This window comes from Myotis daubentonii, chromosome 10 (genome assembly GCF_963259705.1).
Source record: "Myotis daubentonii chromosome 10, mMyoDau2.1, whole genome shotgun sequence".
In the NCBI taxonomy this organism is placed as follows: Eukaryota; Metazoa; Chordata; class Mammalia; order Chiroptera; family Vespertilionidae; genus Myotis; species Myotis daubentonii.
Genome location: NC_081849.1, coordinates 70,105,945 through 70,127,236, shown reverse-complemented (window position 1 = coordinate 70,127,236; position 21,292 = coordinate 70,105,945). Strand labels below are relative to the sequence as shown.

General features: G+C 36.6%; 1 protein-coding gene across 6 annotated transcripts in view; it reads left to right on the top strand.

The window, feature by feature from the left end:
* The window catches only part of PHTF2 (putative homeodomain transcription factor 2), a 111,855-nt gene that overhangs the window by 42,361 nt on the left and 48,202 nt on the right, over window positions 1–21,292 (top strand). For 4 of the 6 annotated variants that reach the window (XM_059712743.1, XM_059712744.1, XM_059712745.1 and 1 more), the window contains exons 3-5: window positions 4,317–4,373; window positions 12,458–12,527; window positions 13,315–13,473. In XM_059712743.1, the coding sequence (XP_059568726.1) occupies window positions 4,317–4,373; window positions 12,458–12,527; window positions 13,315–13,473 (286 nt within the window). The remainder of the gene's footprint in view (window positions 1–4,316; window positions 4,374–12,457; window positions 12,528–13,314; window positions 13,474–21,292) is intronic. The other 2 variants (XM_059712747.1, XM_059712746.1) reach the window with 1 other exon arrangement.

Sequence of the window (21,292 nt, the reverse complement as noted above, 5' to 3'; positions counted from 1 at the left end):
CTATCATAACCATCTCTCTGTTGAATTAAAGAATATTCTTCAAGGCTTTTTTCTAAACTTGAGTCAGTGTTTTACTATATCATTAACTAGCTTTCCTTAAGCAATAGGAACTTGGTCATGATTCATGATTTGATTATATGTATGTGGCCTTGTAATACACTATTCTTAGGGTTAATGCAGGAAAGGGCGTGGTTTTAGTTGATGCATAACCTGACAGAATATATGGGAAGATTTTAAATGGATTTAGCTATTATTATTTAGTATCTGCAGAAGAGACCTATTTTTTTCTTTCAATTTCATTTTGTATTGGTTTCAAATATTCAGCATAGTGGTTAGATAATCATATATTCTTAAATAGTATTCCCTTTGATATTTCCAGTACCCCAACTGATACCATACATACTTACCACAATAGTATTGACTATATACCCTGTGCTTTATTTACGTCCCTGTGACTGTTTTATAACTACCAATTTGTGCTTTTTAAAAAAATATATATTTTTTTATTGATTTCAGAGAGGAAGGGAGAAGGAGAGAGAGATAGAAACATCAATGATGAGAATCATTGATTGGCTGCCTCCTGCACGCCCCCTACTGGGGATCAAGCCCACAACCCGGGCATGTGCCCTTGATCAGAATCGAACCTGGGACCCTTCAGTCACCAGGCGGACACTTATCCACTGAGCCAGCCTGGCTATGGCTGTGCTTTTAGAAAGTGTATGTATTTTTATTGATTTCAGAGAGGAAGGCAGAAGGAAAGGAATAAAAATATCAATGATGAGAGAGACTCATCGATGGGCTGCCTCCTGCACGCCTCCTCCTGGGGGATCAAACCCGAAACCTGGGCATGTGCCCTGATAGGAATCAAACCTTAACTTCCTGATTCATAGGTTGACCCGCAACCACTGAGCCACACCGGCTGGGCTGTGACATTAATTAATAAAATTTAGACTTCAGATATACAATTCTGTAATACATCATCTATATATTGTATTGTGTGTTCAATTTCAATTTGAAGCACCAATTTGTGCTTCTTAATCCCTTTACCTCTTTTATGTAGTCACCCAACTCCTCTCCCCTCTTGTTCTTTGTGTCTATTTCAATTTTTTTTTGCTCTTTAGATTCCACATGTAAGTGAAATCATATGACATTTGCCTTTTTCTGACTGACTTACTAGTATTTTACTATCCATCCTGTCTCAAATGGTATAATTTCATTCCTTTTTTATGGGTGAGTAATGAGTGTTCCATTGTATGTATGTACCACAGCTTTTTTTTATCCACTTGTCTATTGATGGGCACTTGGATTGCTTCCAGATCTTAGCTGTCCTATATAATAAAGAGCTAATATGCAAATAGTTGTCATGCCCTCGCACCCTCACACTGGGGCCGGGGGACCTGAAGCTGCGCCCTATGCCCTGACGCTGGGCTGGGGGACCTGAGGCTGTGCCCCCTGCCCAGCAGGGCTTGACGGGGGACCTGAGGCTGCACACCCCCCTCCCCGCCCGGCAGGGCTTGAACGAGGACCTGAGGCTGCCCCCCCGCCTGGTGCCAGGCCAGGGGACCTGAGGCTGTGCCCCCACCCGGCGCTGAGCCAGGGGACATGAGGCTGCGCCCCAGGGGGCTTGACGGGGTGGGGCCGGCTGGATCTGGGTCTTACGCGATTTCAAGGTGCGCATGGGTTGGCGGGGACTTGACTCTGGGTCCCGCGGTGCACCCCAGACTCTGGCAGGAGGGGGATTTTCATATACATTTTACTAATTTTCTTTCATCTCTGACACTTCTATTATAGAGAAAGGGCAAATAGCAATATTAAAATATTTCTTCTAATTAATTCCCTTTTAATGTGCATGAATTTCGTGCACCAGGCCATTAGTTGTAAATAATGCTGCAAGGAGCATAGGGGTGCATATATTCTTTTGAATTAGTGTTTTGGGTTTCTTTGGATAATCCCCAGAAGTGGGTTCACTGGGTCTTAAGGCAATTTCATTTAAAATTTTTTTTTAGGAAACTCCACTCTGTTTTTTCAGTATGTACTTCCATAAACAGTATGCTAGGGTTCCCTTTTCTCCATATCCTCGCCAACACTTGTTATTTGTTGATTTATTGATGATAGCCTATTCTGACAGATGTGAGATGCTATTTCATTGTGGTTTTGCATCTCTGATAATTAGTGATATCAAGCAACTTTTCATATGTCTATTGACCATTTGTATGTCTTCCTTGAAGAAGTGTCTATTCAGGTCTTCTGCCCACTTTTTTAATTGGATTATTTCTGGGGCTTTTTTTAATGAGTTCTTAATGTATTTTTAATATTAGCCATTACTGGATTATTATTTTCAAATATCTTCTTCCATTTAGTGGGTTGCTTTTTCATTTTGATGATGGTTCTCCTTGCTGTGCAAAAGCTTTGCAATTTGCTATAACCCCATTTGTTTATTTTTGCTTTTGTTGCCTTTGCTTAAGATATTTCCAAAATATATATTGTTCTAAGATTGATGTCAAAGAGTTTAGTGCCTATGTTTTCTTCTAGAAGTTTTATGGTTTCATAGCTTATATTTAAGTCTTTAATTCATTTTGAGTTTATTCTTGTCTGTAGTGTAAGAAGGTGGTCTAGTTTTTTTGTTTTGTTTTTTTCATGTATCTGTCTAGTTTTCACAACACCATTTATTGAATAGACTGTCTTGACCCTATTGTATGTTTTTGTTCTTTGTAATAGTTTAATTGACCTTAGAGGCCTAGGTTTATTTGGGGCTCTGTTTTGTCCTATTGACCTATATGTCTTTTCTTTATGTCAGTACCACGTTCTTTTGATTACTATGACCTTAAGTATAGTTTAATATTAGGTAGTGTGATACATTCCATTTTGTTCTTCTTTTTCAAGCTATCTGATGCTATTTGGGGTCTTTTGTGCTTCCATACACATTTTTGAATTATTTGTTTCAGATCTGTGAAATACGCCATTGATATTTTGATAGGAATTGTGTTGAATCTAGATTTATTTGGGTAGTATTGACATCTTAATGATGTTAATTCTATGAGCACAGTATATGTTCTATTGACTATTATCTTATTTAATTTGTTCTTCAAGTCTCATAATTTCCTGAGTATAGGTATTTTACACCCTTGGTTAAATTTATTCCTAGGTATTTTTTAAAAATGTAATTGTAAATGAGATTGTTTTCTTAGTTTCCCTTTCTAGTTCACTATTGGTGAATAAAAGTGCAATCAATTTTTGAATGTTAATTTTGTATCCTGCTACTGTACTGAATTCATTTGTCAGTTCTAGTAGTTATTTGCTGGAATCTTTAGTGTTCTCTGTACATAGTATCATGTCATCTGCAAATAATGACAGTTTTACTTCTTCCTTTCCAATTCGGATGCCTTTTATTTCATCTTGTCTGAGTGCTGTGACTAGGACTTCCAGTTGAATAAGAGTGGTGAAAGTGGGCATCCCTATCCTGTTCCTGATCTTAAGTGATATGCTTGTAGTTTCTGCCCATCAAGTATGATCTTGGCAATGGGTTTGTCATATATGGCCTTTATTATGTGGAGGTATGTTCCCACTTTGCTGACAGTTTTCATCATAGATGGGTGCTGGATTTTGTCAAACGCTTTTTCTTATCTGTTGATATGATCATATGATTGTTATCCTTTATTGTGTTAATGTGGTGTAACAAGTTAGTTGATTTGCACAACTGGCATCCCAGGAATCGTGATGTATCATCTTTTTAATGTAATGCTGGATTTCGTTTGCTAGTATTTTGTTGAGGATTTTTGTGTCTATGCCTATAATTTTCTTATTTTATAGTGAGTTTCTCTGGTTTTTAAATTAGAATGATGCTGGCCTTGTACAATGAGCTTGGGAGTCTTCCCTCCTCTTGGATTGTTTAGCTAGTTTGAGAAGGATATGTTAGTTCATCTTTGAATATTTGATAAAATTCACCTGTGAAGCTATCCGACCCAGGACTTTTGTTTATTGTGGGTGTTTTTATTACTGCTTTAATTTCATTAATTGTATTAGGTCTGTTTAGATTTTCTGATTCTTTTTGATTCAGTTTTGGAAGATTGTATGTTTCTAGGAAGAGAGTATGCATTTCTAACAAGTTCCCAGGTGATGCTGAAACTGCTGGTCCAGAAACCATACTTTGAGAACCACGGTAGTACAGTATTGATCACAGAAGTCTGAGACAGAACTGAAGCTAACCTGTGCCGAATGACTGCTGAGTTGCTTGTAATGCAAGCAGAGTTATATCCATAGGATGGGTACCCACAATGGTCATTTAATGTAGTGTTGTTTTTTATTTATTTTCATAGATTGGAGCATATGATCAACAAATATGGGAAAAATCTGTTGAACAAAGAGAAATCAAGGTAATGTGTTTATTTCATTTTGTATATTCTGAAACAAAGTTCTTTAGATTGATTATTAACCATACTTTATATAATATCTTTCCATATACTTTTAAGGTATAAATTAATATTATTCTATCCAAGCTTTTAAATGAAGATGCTAAACTCTTTTATGATAGCTTAGTTCTGTCTTTACCTCTGATTTTCTTTTCTTTTTAGCATATTTCTATTCTTTTAAATTTTAATTTTAATAATTACTTTTTTGTCAGCTCTTTTCCCCTTTCACTTGTCACCTTATACTTCTAGTTTGCTTTTCTTCCCTTTTGATGCTGTCATTGCTCTATACAGTTTATTAAACTGGTAAGTGTTTCAGGACTTTTCCCACCTGAGTGATCCTGCGCAAATGCTGCTCTTTTTAATAGAGAACTGCTTTTTTTGTGCTACTAACAGAATGACTTGGACGCAAACAGAGCTGCTGAAAATTTGGTCATTTTAAAAAAGAATTGAGGAAAATAAAGCATTAATTAAAATGTTTTTGTAGTAGGTAGTTCCTTCTTGGACATGTAATCACTTAGGCTGATGAGATTCTCATAGGCTACCTTGCTAGCATGAAAACTATTGTTTAACTAAATTTATTGTTTCTCAGCAGTCACTCCTTTTTTGTGATAAGATTTATATTTTTCATTTGCATAGGTAATACTAATCAGTGTGGTCCTGCACGAGCTAAATTTAATCTGGGCCCAGAGAATGTTACTTGAGTTGCTTGACATTTTCTGTTTTGTACATAAAGGCTTACATGGGATTGAAAACCAATGTCTCTCATTAACTTAAAAATCTATCCAAACAATCTGTGTTTAGACAATTTGCACATTTGTAATAAAGTGCAAGATTCTTTACCATTAGTTAATTTTAATTTTTAAACTATTTTCATGAGGAATTAATAGTTAACAAAAATTCAATAAGTTCCTACTATGTGTTAAACATAGGGTTAAATTATAGGAACAAAATAATGAAATAGATTATAATTTTGTAGACAAAATGCATAATTACAGATGATACTAATCCAGTTAAGAGAAAGATGTGTAGGTCTCTTTTGGGGAGCTCAGGGGGAAGCAGCTCTGTGAAGGTTAGGAAAGATTTCACAAAGGTGGTGACTCATGAGCTAAGTTTGAGAGATCTTAGGGAGAATGAGGAAATCATTCCAGACAAGGTGAAGAGCATAAGAAAATATACATAAAGGAATGAAGGAGCATGACTCTTGAAGGAGCTTGATTGGTAATAGGTTGGGTGGAGGAGGAAGATTAGGGTAGTTAGAAGTAAAACTAGAAATGAAAATGGAAGTCACATCACAAAGGAAGTCACATCACACTGCCTTACAAGAGTCTAGAAAAAATCTGGAAAACAATTATGGAAAACATTGAAGGATTTTAAGTAGAAAAGTTTCCTCGATTAAATTTATATTTTAACAACTTTGCTAAGTGTGATGGCAAATACTAGAAGAGAAGCAGATAAAGAATTCTGTTTTAGAAATATCCAGATGATACATTGGTGAAAGATTTGGGAGTCCTCACTATGTAAAGTAAGTGTGTGTGTGTATGTGTGTGTGTGTGCGTGTGTGTGTCTGTGTGTGTGTAAATTATATATTCTACACATTATATAAATACAGCTATAGGAGTGACTGGATTTACATTGAATGATGAAAGAAGAAAACTATGAATGGAATATTGGGAAAGAAATATGTAATGGGCGGGTAAAGGAAGAAGAAATGTAAAGAAGGAGGAAGAGAAGTAAGATATCCATGATACAGTAGTCTGTAGTCTGGTAAATTGAAGTAGTCAGGAGTTGGAAGAGTCAAGCAAATAAAGAGCAGTAGAGAGTTCTAGTAAGATTCCTTAAAATCTTTTATCCTTTTGACAGTCTTTAACTTGTTGGACTGGGAATATTAAGTATTTTGAGAAGTTGTGTTACCAGTTGGTACATTTGGATGATTTATGAAATTTGAAAATCTAAGAAAAAAAGTCTATAAAAATTTTTTTAGTTTTAAGCTGCTCATCACAAATTACGTGTTATGTAATTTCCTCATTTTTATTTATTTATTTATTTTGATAAATAGAACTTCCTATGTTTTATTAGATCAATAGGTACAGACTTATAGATTGCTTCAGTACATAATTTTATTGAGCTTGAGGCTTAATACTTTTTTTTATTTTATTAAATCTTTATTGTTCAGAGTATTACAGTTGTTACTCTTTTTTCCCCCATAGCTTCCCTCCACCTGGTTCCCACCTCACCCTCTGCCCTTACCCCCCCCCCCACTGTCCTCATCCGTAGGTGTATGATTTTTGTCTAGTCTCTTCCTGCACCCCCCACACTCCACCCCCCACCCCCAGAGAATAGTCAGTCGACTCCCTTTCTATGCCCCTGATTCTATTATATTCACTGATGTATTCTGTTCATCAGATTATTTATTCACTTGATTTTTAGATTCACTTGTTGATGTGTATTTGTTGTTCATAATTTGTATCTTTACCTTTTTCTTCTTCTTCCTCTTCTTAAAGGATACCTTTCAGCATTTCATATAATACTGGTTTGGTGGTGATGAACTCCTTTAGCTTTTTCTTATCTGTGAAGCTTTTTATCTGACCTTCAATTCTGAATGATAGCCTTGCTAGGTAAAGTAATCTTGGCTATAGGTTCTTGCTATTCATCACTTTGAATATTTCTTGCCACTCCCTTCTGGCCTGCATAGTTTCTGTTGAGAAATCGGCTGACAGTCGTATGGGTACTCCCTTGTAGGTAACTGACTTTTTTTTCTCTTGCCACTTTTAAGATTCTCTCTTTGTCTTTTGCTCTTGGCATTTTAATTATGATGTGTCTTGGTGTGGTCCTCTTTGGATTCCTTTTGTTTGGGGTTCTCTGCGCTTCCTGGACTTGTAAGTCTATTTCTTCACCAGGTGGGGGAAGTTTTCTGTCATTATTTCTTCAAATAGGTTTTCAATATCTTGCTCTCTCTCTTCTTCTTGCACCCCTATAATTCAGATGTTGGTACGCCTGACATTGTCCCAGAGGCTCCTTACACTATCTTCATACATTTTGATTCTTTTTTGATTTTGTTTTTCCGGTTGGGTGTTTTTTGCTTCTTCGTATTTCAAATCTTTGACTTGATTCTTGCGATCCTCTAGTCTGCTGTTGGATCTCTGTATAATATTCTTTATTTCAGTCAGTGTATGGTTAATTTCTAGTTGTTCCTTTTTCATATCCTCAAGGGTCTCACTAGATTTCTTGAGGGTCTCACTAAATTTATCGGCGGTTTCTAGAAAATTCTTGAAAAACTTTATAACCGTGGTTTTGAACTCTATATCTAGTAGTTTGCTTTCCTCCATTTCTGTCATTTGTCTCCTGTTTCTTTGTCTCCGCATTTTGGCTGCTTCCCTGTGTTGATAGAGTGGCTTTGTGTGCTAGGTGTCCCATAGGGCCCAGTGGCTCAGCCTCCCCATTTACCTGAGGAAGACACTCTTGGTGCACCTCTTTGTGGGCTTTGTGCACAGTCTTGTTGTAGTTAAGCCTTGATTGTTGTTGGTATCACTGGGAGGAGTTGACCTCCAGGTCAATTGGCTGTGAGAATCAGCTGTGTCTACGGTGGGAGAACTGTGCTGGAGACACCCTTATGAGGCAAGACTTGCTTCAGTGGGGCTTTGGTGCTCACTGAGTCTGCCCCCTGAGTGTGTCCCTTATGGATCTGAGGAGTTGTAATCTGGATGGTCGCACTCTGACCACTGGGTACACTGGCTCTTGGATCTCTAAGGAGGTGTTAATTTAGCCTCTGCCTGAGGCTACCCAGCAGCACCTACGGAGAGATCTGAAGATTCCTCTTTTTTATTTGGGGTTTGGAGATGCCCAGATGAAGCCCAGCTGTGAAGCAATGCAAGCTGCTATGGGGCCTTGGGCCTCCTTTTGGATGTTCTTGGTCTCTCTGATCAGCAGCAGTTTGTTAGGTAATTTTAGATTGCAAAGGTCCAGGCCATTCATATGCAAAAGCCTCTGTGCACAGCTTGGGTGGGGCAGGGTTTCAGGGAATCAACAGTGTGGAGCAAACAGCTTTGGCTGATCCTCAGCCCTGCCCAGGCCCCAGGACACTGGGGTCTCGTGTCCCGAGCTAATCGCTGCAAGCACCTCTGAGAGAAAGCCGCTTTCGAGATTGCCCGATGCCAGACAGTCCAGCTTCTCCCAGTATGAGTCTGGGTCCCCAGAGACTCACCCGGAATTGGAGTTCAGAGCAGTCGGGAGCTTGTGTCTCCCTCCCAATTGAAAAAAAAACAACCACATCCTCAGTTGCCAGCCCTTTCCGTGTGTGCCTCTGTACCTCTGCACTTCTGCACCTCCTCTGAGTCTCAGTGCGCTTTTCTCTTTCCTTCTAGTTGTAGAATTTCCACTTAGCCAGCCTTCCTGTGGTTCTGGATGATGTCCATTTTGTCTTTTTTTTTTTTTTTTAATATATTTTATTGATTTTTTTTTTTTTACAGAGAGGAAGGGAGAGGGATAGAGAGTTAGAAACATCGATGAGAGAGAAACATCGATCAGCTGCCTCCTGCACACCCATTACTGGGGATGTGCCCACAACCAAGGTACATGCCCTTGATCAGAATCGAACCCGGGACCTTTCAGTCCGCAGGCCGATGCTCTATCCACTGAGCCAAACCGGTTAGGGCCCGTTTTGTCTTTTAGTTGTATTTTTTAAGTGGTTGTGCAAGGTATCAATTTCAGGTGTTTACCTATGCCGCCATCTTGGTTTCTCTAATTTACTCATTTTTAAGAAACGGTTTTAATGCCTATATATAGAGATTAAAATAAGGAAGGATTATATTAGTTGTTTCTTAGTGTGCTGACAGGATGAATTTAGGGAAGGCTAAGACCTGTGACTTGTTTCTCAAATATGTCTACCTTTAAAGATAATACTTTAAAATGGTAATTGAAGAATTAAAATAGTATTAAAATTTACTCTTGTTATTTTTAATTAAAAGGGTCACTGTGTTGACAAGCCCAAAACCACTTTTTTTTTTTTTAATTCTCACCAAAGTATATGCTTTTACTGATTTTTAGAGAGAGAGGGTGAGAGAGAAAGAAAGATCTATGTTAGAGTGAAACATCAATTGGTTGCCTCCTGCATGCATCCTGTGGATCTAACCCACGGCTTGGGTATCTTTCCTAACAGGGAATCCAACCTGAGACCTTTTGGTGTTCCAGATGATGCTCCAACCAACTGAGCCACACCAGCCAGGGTGTAAAACCATTCTTGCTGAACATTCTAGTGGAGGCATATTGTTTATAGTGTTAGATATAGTGTTGCATTTATTCTAAGAAAGTTGGACAAGTGTATAACTAGTGTATTACTATTAATCTTGATATTTGATTTAAAACAAAACATTGTACCTGTGATGTAGAGAACACTGTTATTGATTTGCATATATATCAAAGCAGTGAGCAACAACTAAAGAAATCAAAGCCATGAAATTATATTTCTTGGAAATGTTTATTTTTTAAAATTAAAGGCCAAGAGTGGTAAGTCTTTTGTTAGTTGCAAATTATTTTTTCTTAAACATTTAGAACATGTAACTGAAAGCTTTTACTTCCTGATCACCTTGACCCAAATTTAAAATTGAATATGGCATTTCCCCTTGGTTTAGACTTAATAGATTTTTAAAGTTTCAGCAGAAAGAACTAGGCTATTTCATTTTAACGTCATTATAGAGGAAAAATGGCATGGAAGGAACTAAGCAGGATATCCAGAAAGAGAAACTGATGGTTACATTCTTTAATGGAATGTTAAGTGTTATGATAGTTCCATGCATGGGAGTCTAAATCATTAAACAGGATTATTTTCTAAACTTAAACAGTCTTTTGTAGCTTTTTGGCCCAACATTATCTGTGTTAGTATAGAACAGGCTTTCGGCTTTAATGGCTATTCCCTCACCCGAATTAGTCCATTATATCGAGGTTTTACTGTATTTTTAAAAGAATGTATAAAAACAAGTAAATTTAAATGTTACTGTTTTCAAATTTGTTGGCAGTAATAAAGGTAAAGTCTCATAATAAACATCATACCAAATCTAAATATAAATGAAATTTTGTTAAGTGTATGTATTATTAGAATTCCTTTCCAGTTTATAAAATATCAGTAATGTTTCATAGTTTCAGTCAGCCACTTTTTCATGACATTAAAATGGGAAATGAAGTACCGATGAATCGATTCTCATTATTCACAGTAGTTATTTTCTGTAAAGTCACCATGAACACTGAATTAGCGAATACTGATCATTGCTCCTAGGGAAAATATAGAGTTAAGTTTCTACAAGCCTCTAGTCACAACCTTTCATCAACTAATACATAATCTTGTTTTATATATTTTTCTGTTGAAAAAATCCTTATTTAATATGTATTGTTGATTTCATTAACATTAAACTCATGCCCAACAACACTATAGCTATGCCTGAACAGAGCTTATCTTACACACATTTTCTCAGAGGCACATCACAGCCTTCTTGCACTTAGAAGCACTAGACAGGTACTTCAGTACTATGCTTGGGGGCCATTTTAAACAAAATTATCAATATAAAGCACGTGTGCGTGCGCACGTACACACACTGCAAATTTTGAAACTGAATATGAAGGTCAACTGTATGTAAAATTATAATGAATATATCTTTAATCCTGACCCTTTCTCTTTTGTTTTTGTATCTTTGTATCTCTGGGTTGTTTGTAATTTCAGATGAACAGACTATTTGCAGGAGTTCAAAGGTTAATTGCATCTTGAATTCAGGGTACTTTGTTTAAACATCTCAGTTAATTTTGAGCTCAAATGCTGTCTTCTTCTTTGCTTTATCAGTGGTTCTCAACCTTCCTAATGCCTTGACCCTTTAATACAGTTCCTCATGTTGTAGTGACCCCCAATTTCATTGTTACAAATTGAACATAATTAAAGCATAGTGATTAATCATAAAAACAATTTGTAATTATATATGTGTTTTCCGGTGGTCTTAGGCGACCCCTGTGAAATGGTCGTTCGACCCCCAAAGGGGTCGCGACCCACAGGTTGAGAATCGCTACTTTAGATGCAAACAGTACTTAATCAAATTCTTACTTTAAGTGGTCATTGTTAATTACTTGGATTAGGAAGGGCCAAACAAAGCACTGAATAGTTATTACTTGGTTAATTGAATGAGTAATCAACAAATCGTCTAAACACTATGTCATCTATTAGCACTTGGCTCCTGAGGAATTTAACCTAAGCTCTTCCAATCTTAATATCCTAGACTTAAGTTATAAATTTATTTTTTCATAGTCCCCCCGCCCAGTAATTTTGATCTCCAACCTTACTTCCATTTCTGTACACTGATGGCAAAAACTTAATCTTAGTGTTTAGTAATTTCAAGTTTTAAAACTAATTCAATTTGTGAGTCCTGCTTTCCCTTCTTCCACCAACTGGGCATGGCCTCTAAGTTTTGATTTGATTAGGTGGCATTGTGGTCTGGTTATGCATGTGAACATAGTGGCATCCCTGAGATATGCATTGTTCTCTCTGGGTCTTAGCTGATACCACTCCTACATGCTGGCATCTGCTGAGAAGTCTGCTTCCCTGTCCTCAGCTCTGTGGTTCACTGCTTTCTGCAGCAACACCTGCAGCTTCACACCTTGAAGGTCCTTCAGAGCCACTGCTCCCCCAGCCAGCTTCAATACTCGCCTGTGCAAATCTGGGCCAATGCAGGCTATCTCAGGCTGTACATCCAAATTGATTGGTAGCAATCGTCTTTGTTTTAGAATTTTACTTTATCTTTTTTACTTTTTCTAAATTTATCTTCATGGAAAGATGATTTTTTTCTGCTTTTCTGGATTTAAATACACATATAGAATTCTAATACTATTTTTATTAGAACATAATGACATAATGTTATTTTAGTTTTAGGTGTACAACATAGTAATTTGATGAAATGATCACCACAATAAGTCCAGTTAACATTTGTCCCCATACATAGTTACAAAACTTTTTTCTTGTGATGAGGACTTTTAGGATCTACAGTCTCACCAATACTACTTTTAATATATTATAGGGACTAAGGAATAAACCAAAGAAAACAGCGCATGTGAAACCAGACCTCATAGATGTTGATCTTGTAAGAGGTGAGCCTTGGATAAATAAGTGCTTAATACAATTAGAAATTGACCTTGTAGAAACAATTCAAATGGGTTAGATATATATGTTTGTAGAAATAAAAGTAATGTGAGCTTAAATGAAGGCAGAAAATCCATAAAAAGCAGAAAATGGAAGCATTTAAATACCATTGACTAGTTTTTCCTCCTGCTAAAGATCAATACAAGAAGTACATACAAAAGAAAAACATCTCATGTTTGCTTAGCAGGCTATAAGGCCTGGTTATAAAAATTAAAGTAGTAAGATTTAAAAAAATTTTATTTAAACTAGAGGCCTGGTGCATGAATTTGTGCATGGGTGGGGTCTGGCCGGCCCGCCCCGATTGGAGTGGGTGGGGCTGGCCAGGGGAGGGGCCGCAGGCAATTGGCTGGCTGGCCCCGCCCCCTGGTTGAACTCCTGGTCCAGGGGACAATTTGCATGTTAGCCTTTTATTATATAGGATTATAGTTGACATACAAATACTATATTAGTTTAGGGGTTAAAGTGTAATTGACATTTGAATATTGTCTTATATTTATAAAATATGTAGGAGAAATTCTGTTATTTCAGTTAAAACTTGTTTTCAAAGTACCTGAGTTAATATGATAGCATGAAGAATGTTTTTTAAAGTTGTGTTACCCAAAATTGGACATTTCTTAGCATAGTATAAAATAAAATAATGCATTTTATTTTGTTTTTCTTCAAATGTTGAAGTTTTTCTCTAAGGAAATTAAAGACTAATAAGTATACTCTGTTGTCTTATTTTACTTTTCTCAGGGTCTGCATTTGCTAAGGCAAAACCTGAAAGTCCTTGGACTTCTCTGACTAGAAAGGGGATTGTTCGAGTTGTGTTTTTTCCCTTTTTCTTCCGTTGGTGGTTACAAGTAACATCAAAAGTCATCTTTTTCTGGCTTCTTGTCCTTTATCTTCTTCAAGGTACAATTAAATGATAGAAATGCATTTTGCTTTTAACTTTCAGGATATTATATTTTTAGGATTACCAAAAGCTTTTAAAAAAACATACAGTACTACTGAGTATAAAGGTAAATATTTATTGTAATATTTCACTTAATAAGACACTGGTTTATATTTAAAATGCTTGAGAAAACAAAGCAATTATTTTTCAATATAATTTTGTGAAAATTTGAATCTGTGGTTGGCTAAAGAAAAAAAAAAGTTGAGAAGATTTTTAAAAATTAGAAAGTCTCTTCAAAATGCACCTCCCACATATACATACCACACGGTCGTGTTTGTTGTTTTTTTTTTATACAAGTTCATTTTTCCTGCCTCAGCCAGTAATCTGAAACTGTCCTCATTCTGTACTGAAATTGTGCATACCATGCATTATTGTAATTGCTTTTCACGAATTCTTATTTATCACAACCACCCAGTGAAGTATAGGTTCTATTACTATGCCTAGATTATAGACATGGGGTTCTGAAGAACCTGAGGACCCAAAGTCACACAATCATCCAACTGTGGTAGAGCCCAGGTTTCAAGTTTAAACTATCTGACTTAGAGCCACATGCTTAACAACTGTGTTGCACTGCCTCTCACCACAGCAGCATTCTAATGTGCACTCATAGACTGCATACTATACAATGCATACTATACAACACTCGAAAGCATTTGGAGTCTTAAAAAAGAAACCGCTCACATTCCATCACTCTAACAAAGCAATGATTATAATTTGGTTGGTACTCTTTCAGTCTTTTTAATGTCTTTTTTAAAAAGCACGATTTTAATCCTAAAATGATTATTTAAACATGTTTTTACTCACAAACTCTAAGTAGAAGATAAATTTTTTTAAGTAAATGAAAATATAATAAAAACTACAGATTTTTACTTAGGTAAAGCTGTTTCCTTAAGACAGGGTAGACATCTTATATACATAAAAGAGAGTGAACTCTGAAGATTTTTTGATTGTTAAGATTGTGTGTGTGTTTCTGATTAAAGAAATTATACATATTCATTACAGAAAATTGGAAAATGTAGGAAAAACTGAAGAGAAAAGCCATCTATAATCTTGCCTTTAAGCTTACTTTGCAACGTTTTTTATATAATTGAGATTATTCTGTGTAAATGATTGTATTTTTATTTTCTCCTTTTGTCATAACAAGTATCAGAGGCTTTATAAATATAATTTTAAATTATTAGAAAATACCCTAGCAATACCCTACAATATTGGGCATTTAAGCTTTTTGCTGTCTTTTGTTATTATAATTTATGCTGAAGTGAACATACAGTTTGTGAAGTTTTTTTTATACTTTGAATTATTTTTTTATGACAAATTCCTAGAATGCCTGCAATTAAGTATAGGATTTTCATATAGCTTGTCACTGCTTTCAAGAAGTTGACCTTTGTTGTTGCTAAGTATAATACCATTACACTATATGCCAGTTCTTCTAAATGTATTTTTATCTTAATTTTTATAGAGTTACTTTCTTGTGTTTGCTTTGCTCACAAAAGGATTTAAGAGAGCGTAATCTTCTAATGCTTTCTAGCTTACCTAAAGGAGAAAGCTTTATTCTAAAGCAGTCAGAAAGTGCAATTACTTATTAGAGTAATAATAAATCAGTACCATTAATTGTAATTACTGTGCATCATCCTTTTTTTAATACCGTTGGTTTCTAGTTTTCAGTGTAACTAGTTTTTCACAAAATATTGTGTCTGAAATTTACTCACTGGCTTTTCTAAGCTAAATAGGAAACACAGGTCAGATCAGGCATGAAAAAGATATTTTTTAGTTCAGAACTTAAGTTTAACATTATGTGTTCATAAATCATGATTACTGAACATTCTCTTAGTATAGCTTAAAGAAGTGACTTAACCTGATCCAAATCACACAGCCAGTGACAAAGTCTTGCTATGACCCTAATGACCCTCAGCAGTTTGCTGGTACCTTTAGAAAACCCTGTGCCTCCATTTCCATGCATATAAAAGTAGGATGCAGCCTGGGTGGTGTTGCTCAGTGGTTGGAGTGTCAGCCTGGGCACTAAAGGGTCACTGGTTCGATTTCTGGTCAAAGGCACATACCTGGGTTGCAGGAGCAACCAATTGATGGGTCTCTCTCACATTGATGGTTCTTTTTCTCTCTTTCCCTCTCTCCCCATCTTCCCTCCTTCCCTTTCACTCTCTCTCTCTCAAAAAAAAAAAAATCAATGGAAACAATATCCTCAGGTAAGGATTAACAAAATAAATAAATAAAAATAAATAAAATTAGGGTGCAATACTCTGAGTTACATCTTCATTCTTTGTCTAACCCTTATCTTCCCAAAGGTAGAATCATGTGCAATCAGATTTGGTTTTATATAACTACATATAGTATTTTTACTTTAATTACATGCCTTTTAAGTATCTCAACTTTATATTGTCAGCTCCATTCCTAATTTTTGCTTATATAATTTCTTGCCCAGATTACTGCCACGAGCCCTTCTACCTTCTGTCCATTTACCTTTTAAATTACAAATCCAAACTAGCCACTTAAGGTTTAAATTGTTTCCTAGTTATTATCGACTTCAAGATATAAGACAAGTTTTTCAATCAATCTCTTGTAGTATCTCTCCACAACTTTAATCAAACTAAATTAGCTTTTTGTTGTTTCTTAAATATTTTGTGCTCCCCCCCCCTCCCCCCCCGGCCAATATACCTTGGACATGCAACTCTTCTTTGCTTGTGTAGCTCTTTTTATTTACCTACTCAACTCCTGTTTGTTCTCTCAAAGTTAGATTAGGACCTTCTTTCAGAATCCTTTCATAACCTCCCAATTTAGTTATATCTCTTTCCTATGTATATTGTAGAATTTATCATAGGTATTCTATTAGTTTGCTCGGGCTCCCATAACAAAAATACCACAGACTGGGTGGTAACAACAGATTTTTATTTCTCACAGTTCGGGAGGCTGGAAGTCCAAGGTTAGGCGCCATCAGGGTTGGGGTCTAGTGAGGTTTCTCTTCCTGACTTTTACATGGCTGCCTTCTCAGAGGGCCTTTCTTGTGTGTGTGAATGGAGAGAGATCTCTGGTATCTCTTCCTCTTATAAGGATATCAGTCCTACTGGATTAAGGCCCCAACCTTATGACTTCATTCAACCTTTTATTTTATGCTTATAGGTCCTGTCTGCAAATATAGTCACATTGAGAGGTTAGGGTTTCAACATATGAATTATGAGGGTGGGTACAAAATTCAGTTCATTATAGGTGTTTTAATTGTTTCTTTATATGTCCCACCTCTTCCCCTCTAAACGGAGGAGGAACAGGGAATATAGACTGTGTTTTACTTGTCTTTCTACTCTCAATGTCTAACACTAGCCACTAAATCCTGGAGTGACAGACCTAAAAACTGAACCTTAGAATTTTACACTCCTGATGATTGTCCCTGGAGTTCTGCTTGGCCAGTAGATGATCCCCTGCCTTGGAACTACTTGTGCCCGATAAAGAACATTTTGTCTCAGTCGATCTTTTGAAGAAATCTCTAGAAGTCTTCAACAGCACGGTCTGGTTCATAGTACTTTATTAAATGATCAGAAAGTACAACAGAGAAGTGAATGTTTTCTCCTTCTATCTTCAAACCCTTAACTGAAGGAGGAACAAAAGGAAGGAGATGATACCAGAGCCACTGCCTCAGGAACTGAGACCATGGGAGGGACATGACTACTTTGAGAAAGAGGAAGGGAGAGAGAGAGAGAAACATCAGTGTGAGAGGGAAACATCAATTGGCTGCCTCCTGCACGCCCGCTACCAGGGATCGAGCCTGCAACCCAGGCATGTGCCCTGACTGGTAATTGAATCAGCAACCTTTCAGTATATGATACGATGCCCAACCAACTGAGCCATACCAGCCAGGGCCCCCTTCTCCTTTTCTAATGTTTTTTTTATTGGCAGGATTTAACAGTATATAACAAGATCCTGTTGAGATAGAAAATACAGTTTTTAGGTTCCCAGCCCTGGCATTACAGAAAATGGTCATAGGACTGAGACATAAATAACCAAGAAGTTATATCAAATCTGAAGTTCTTTAAGATGTTATTCTTTGTGCCTAAAATTCTGAAATTAAAATACTTTTAAGGAGTATTTACACCCCCCCCCCCCATTTTAAAGATAGTTAATAATAGCTAATAAAAGTACTGCTTATCGATGGTAGTTACACTTTTCAAAGTATTTTACATATATTACTTCATTTGAAACCTATGTAGCTATATACTGTTTTTGTATAGAGGAATGAACAAGGCTCAAAAATGTTAAAACTGGATAAAGGACACATTAGAGTTCATATTAAAAACAACAAAAACTCTATATTTTTCCAAATTCCAGACTCTATTATAAAACAACTAGAGAACTTCAGTTAAATTCCAGGGTAATTCATAAAGATGATTGACATTTTTAAAAATTTAAGTTTTTTTCCTTTTCAAAGAATTTTACTACTCAGGAGAATGTAAAGCTGAAATTTTGTTGTATGACACTTCTTAAACATCTTAAACGATAAAGTGGTGTTTTAAGCTTAAATCTTGGTATGCTAGGCCAGGATTCTTTCAGTTGCAGATGACAGAAACCAAATGCAAACTAGCTTTTGTAAAACGTGTTTTTTGTCTTTACTGTTTATCATAAAAGTTTTCAGAAAAAAAACCCAGGAAACTAGATAGACCTGTGCAAAACCCAGAGTGACCATATGTTCCAATTTGCTTGGGACTATCTAACTATCAAAGTTGACTTGTGTTGTCCTTACACTTTTTTTTTTTTTTTTTTTTTTTTTTTTTTTTTTTTTTTTTTTTTTTTTTTTTTTTTTTTTTTTAATTTTTATTGCTTAAAGTATTACAAAGGGTATTACATATGTATCCATTTTATCCCCCCGCCCTAGACAGTCCCCTAGCCTCCCCTATCACCCAGTGTCTTATGTCCATTGGTTATGCTTATATGCATGCATACAAGTCCTTTAGTTGGTCTCTTACCCCCCTACCTCCTGCCCCCCAACCCTCCCCGGCCTTCCCGCTGCAGCTCGACAATCTGTTTGAGGCAGCTCTGCCTCTGTATCTATAGTTGTTCAAAAGTTTAGAATGGTCTCTATTGTCCACGAATGAGTGAGATCATGTGGTATTTTTCCTTTATTGACTGGCTTATTTCACTTAGCATAATGCTCTCCAGTTCCATCCATGACGTTGCAAATGGTAAGAGTTCCTTCCTTTTTACAGCAGCATAGTATTCCATCGTGTAGATGTACCACAGTTTTCTAATCCATTCATCTACTGATGGGCACTTAGGCTGTTTCCAGATCTTAGCTATGGTGAATTGTGCTGCTATGAACATAGGGGTGCATATATCCTTTCTGATTGGTGTTTCTGGTTTCTTGGGATATATTCCTAGAAGTGGGATCACAGGGTCAAATGGGAGTTCCATTTTCAGTTTTTTAAGGAAACTCCATACTGTCTTCCATAGTGGCTGCACCAGTCTGCATTCCCACCAGCAGTGCACAAGTGTTCCTTTTTCTCCACATCCTCTCCAGCACTTGTCGTTTGTTGATTTGTTGATGATAGCCAGTCTGACAGGTGTGAGATGGTACCTCATTGCTGTTTTGATTTGCATCTCTCGGATGATTAGTGACTTTGAGCATGTTTTCATATGTCTCTTGGCTTTCTGGATGTCCTCTTTTGAAAGGTGTCTATTTAGGTCCTTTGCCCATTTTTTGATTGGATTGTTTATCTTTCTTTTGTTAAGTTGTATGAGTTCCCTATAAATTTTGGAGATTAGGCCCTTATCAGATATGTCATTGGCAAATATGTTTTCCCACACAGTGGGTTTTCTCGTTGTTTTGTTGATGGTTTCTTTTGCTGTGCAGAAGCTTTTTATTTTGATGTAGTCCCATTTGTTCATTTTTTCTTTAGTTTCAAGTGCCCTAGGAGCTGTATCAGTGAAGAAATTGCTTCGGCATATGTCTGAGATTTTCTTGCCTTTGGATTCTTCTAGAATTTTTATGGTATCCTGTCGTACATTTAAGTCCTTTATCCATTTTGAGTTTATTTTTGTGTATGGTGTAAGTTGGTGGTCTAGTTTCATTTTCTTGCATATATCTGTCCAATTTTCCCAACACCATTTATTGAAGAGACTATCTTGGCTCCATTGTATGTTCTTGCCTCCTTTGTCAAATATTAATTGAGCATATTGGTTCGGGCCGATTTCTGGGCTCTCTATTCTATTCCATTGATCTATATGCCTATTCTTGTGCCAGTACCAGGCAGTTTTGAGAACAGTGGCTTTGTAATACAACTTGATATCTGGTATTGAGATCCCACCTACTTTGTTCTTTTTCAGGATTGCTGCAGCTATTCGGGGTCTTCTTTTATTCCAGATGAATTTTTGGAAAGTTCGTTCTAGATCTCTGAAGTATGCTGTTGGTATTTTAATGGGAAGTGCGTTGAATTTATAGATTGCTTTGGGTAGTATGGACATTTTAATGATGTTGATTCTACCAATCCATGAACACGGTATGTTCTTCCATCTGTTTATGTCTTCCTCTATGTCTTTTTTCAACGTCCTGTAGTTTTCTGAGTAGAGGTCTTTTACCTCTTTAGTTAAGTTTATTCCTAGGTAGCTTAATTTTTTTGGTGCAATGGTAAACGGGATTGTTTTTATAATCTCTCTTTCTGAAAGTTCACTATTGGTATATAGAAATGCCTCAGATTTCTTGGGGTTAATTTTGTATCCTGCTACATTGCCAAATTCATGTATTAAGTCTAGTAGCTTTTTGATGGAATCTCTAGGGTTTTGTATGTATAATATCATGTCGTCTGCAAATAAGGACAGTTTTACTTCCTCTTTTCCAATTTGGATGCCTTTTATTTCTTCTTCTTGCCGAATTGCAATGGCTAACACTTCCAGTACTATGTTGAACAGGAGTGGTGAGAGGGGGCATCCCTGTCTTGTTCCTGTTCTTAGGGGAAATGGTGTTAGTTTTTGTCCATTGAGTATGATGTTGGCTGTGGGCCTGTCATATATGGCTTTTATTATGTTGAGGTATGATCCTTCTACTCCCACCTTGCTGAGAGTTTTTATCAAAAATGGGTGTTGAATTTTGTCAAATGCTTTTTCTGCATCAATTGATATGACCATGTGGTTTTTTTCTTTCAATTTGTTTATGTGATGTATCACGTTTATTGATTTGCGGATATTGTACCATCCTTGCATCCCTGGGATAAATCCTACTTGGTCATGGTGTATGATCTTTCTGATGTACTGCTGGATCCGATTTGCTAAGATTTTGTTGAGGATTTTGGCATCTATGTTCATGAGGGATATTGGCCTGTAATTCTCTTTCATTGTGTTGTCTTTACCTGGTTTTGGTATTAGGGTGATGCTGGCTTCATAGAATGAGCTTGGAAGTGTTCCTTCCTCTTGAATTTTTTGTAGTAGTCTGAGGAGGATAGGTTTTAGTTCTTCCTTGAATGTTTGGTAAAACTCCCCTGTGAAGCCATCTGGTCCTGGGCTTTTGTTTGATGGAAGCTTTTTGATGACTGCTTCAATTTCTTCCATAGTTATTGGCCTGTTGAGATTTTTAGATTCTTCCTGATTGAGTTTTGGAATGCTGTATTTTTCTAGGAATTTGTCCATTTCCTCCAGGTTATCTAATTTGTTGGAGTAAAGCTGTCCATAGTATTTTTTAACAATCATTTGTATTTCTGTGGGGTCTGTTGTTATTTCGCCTCTATCGTTTCTGATTTTATTTATTTGGGTCCTCTCTCTCTGCTTCTTGGTGAGTCTGGCTAG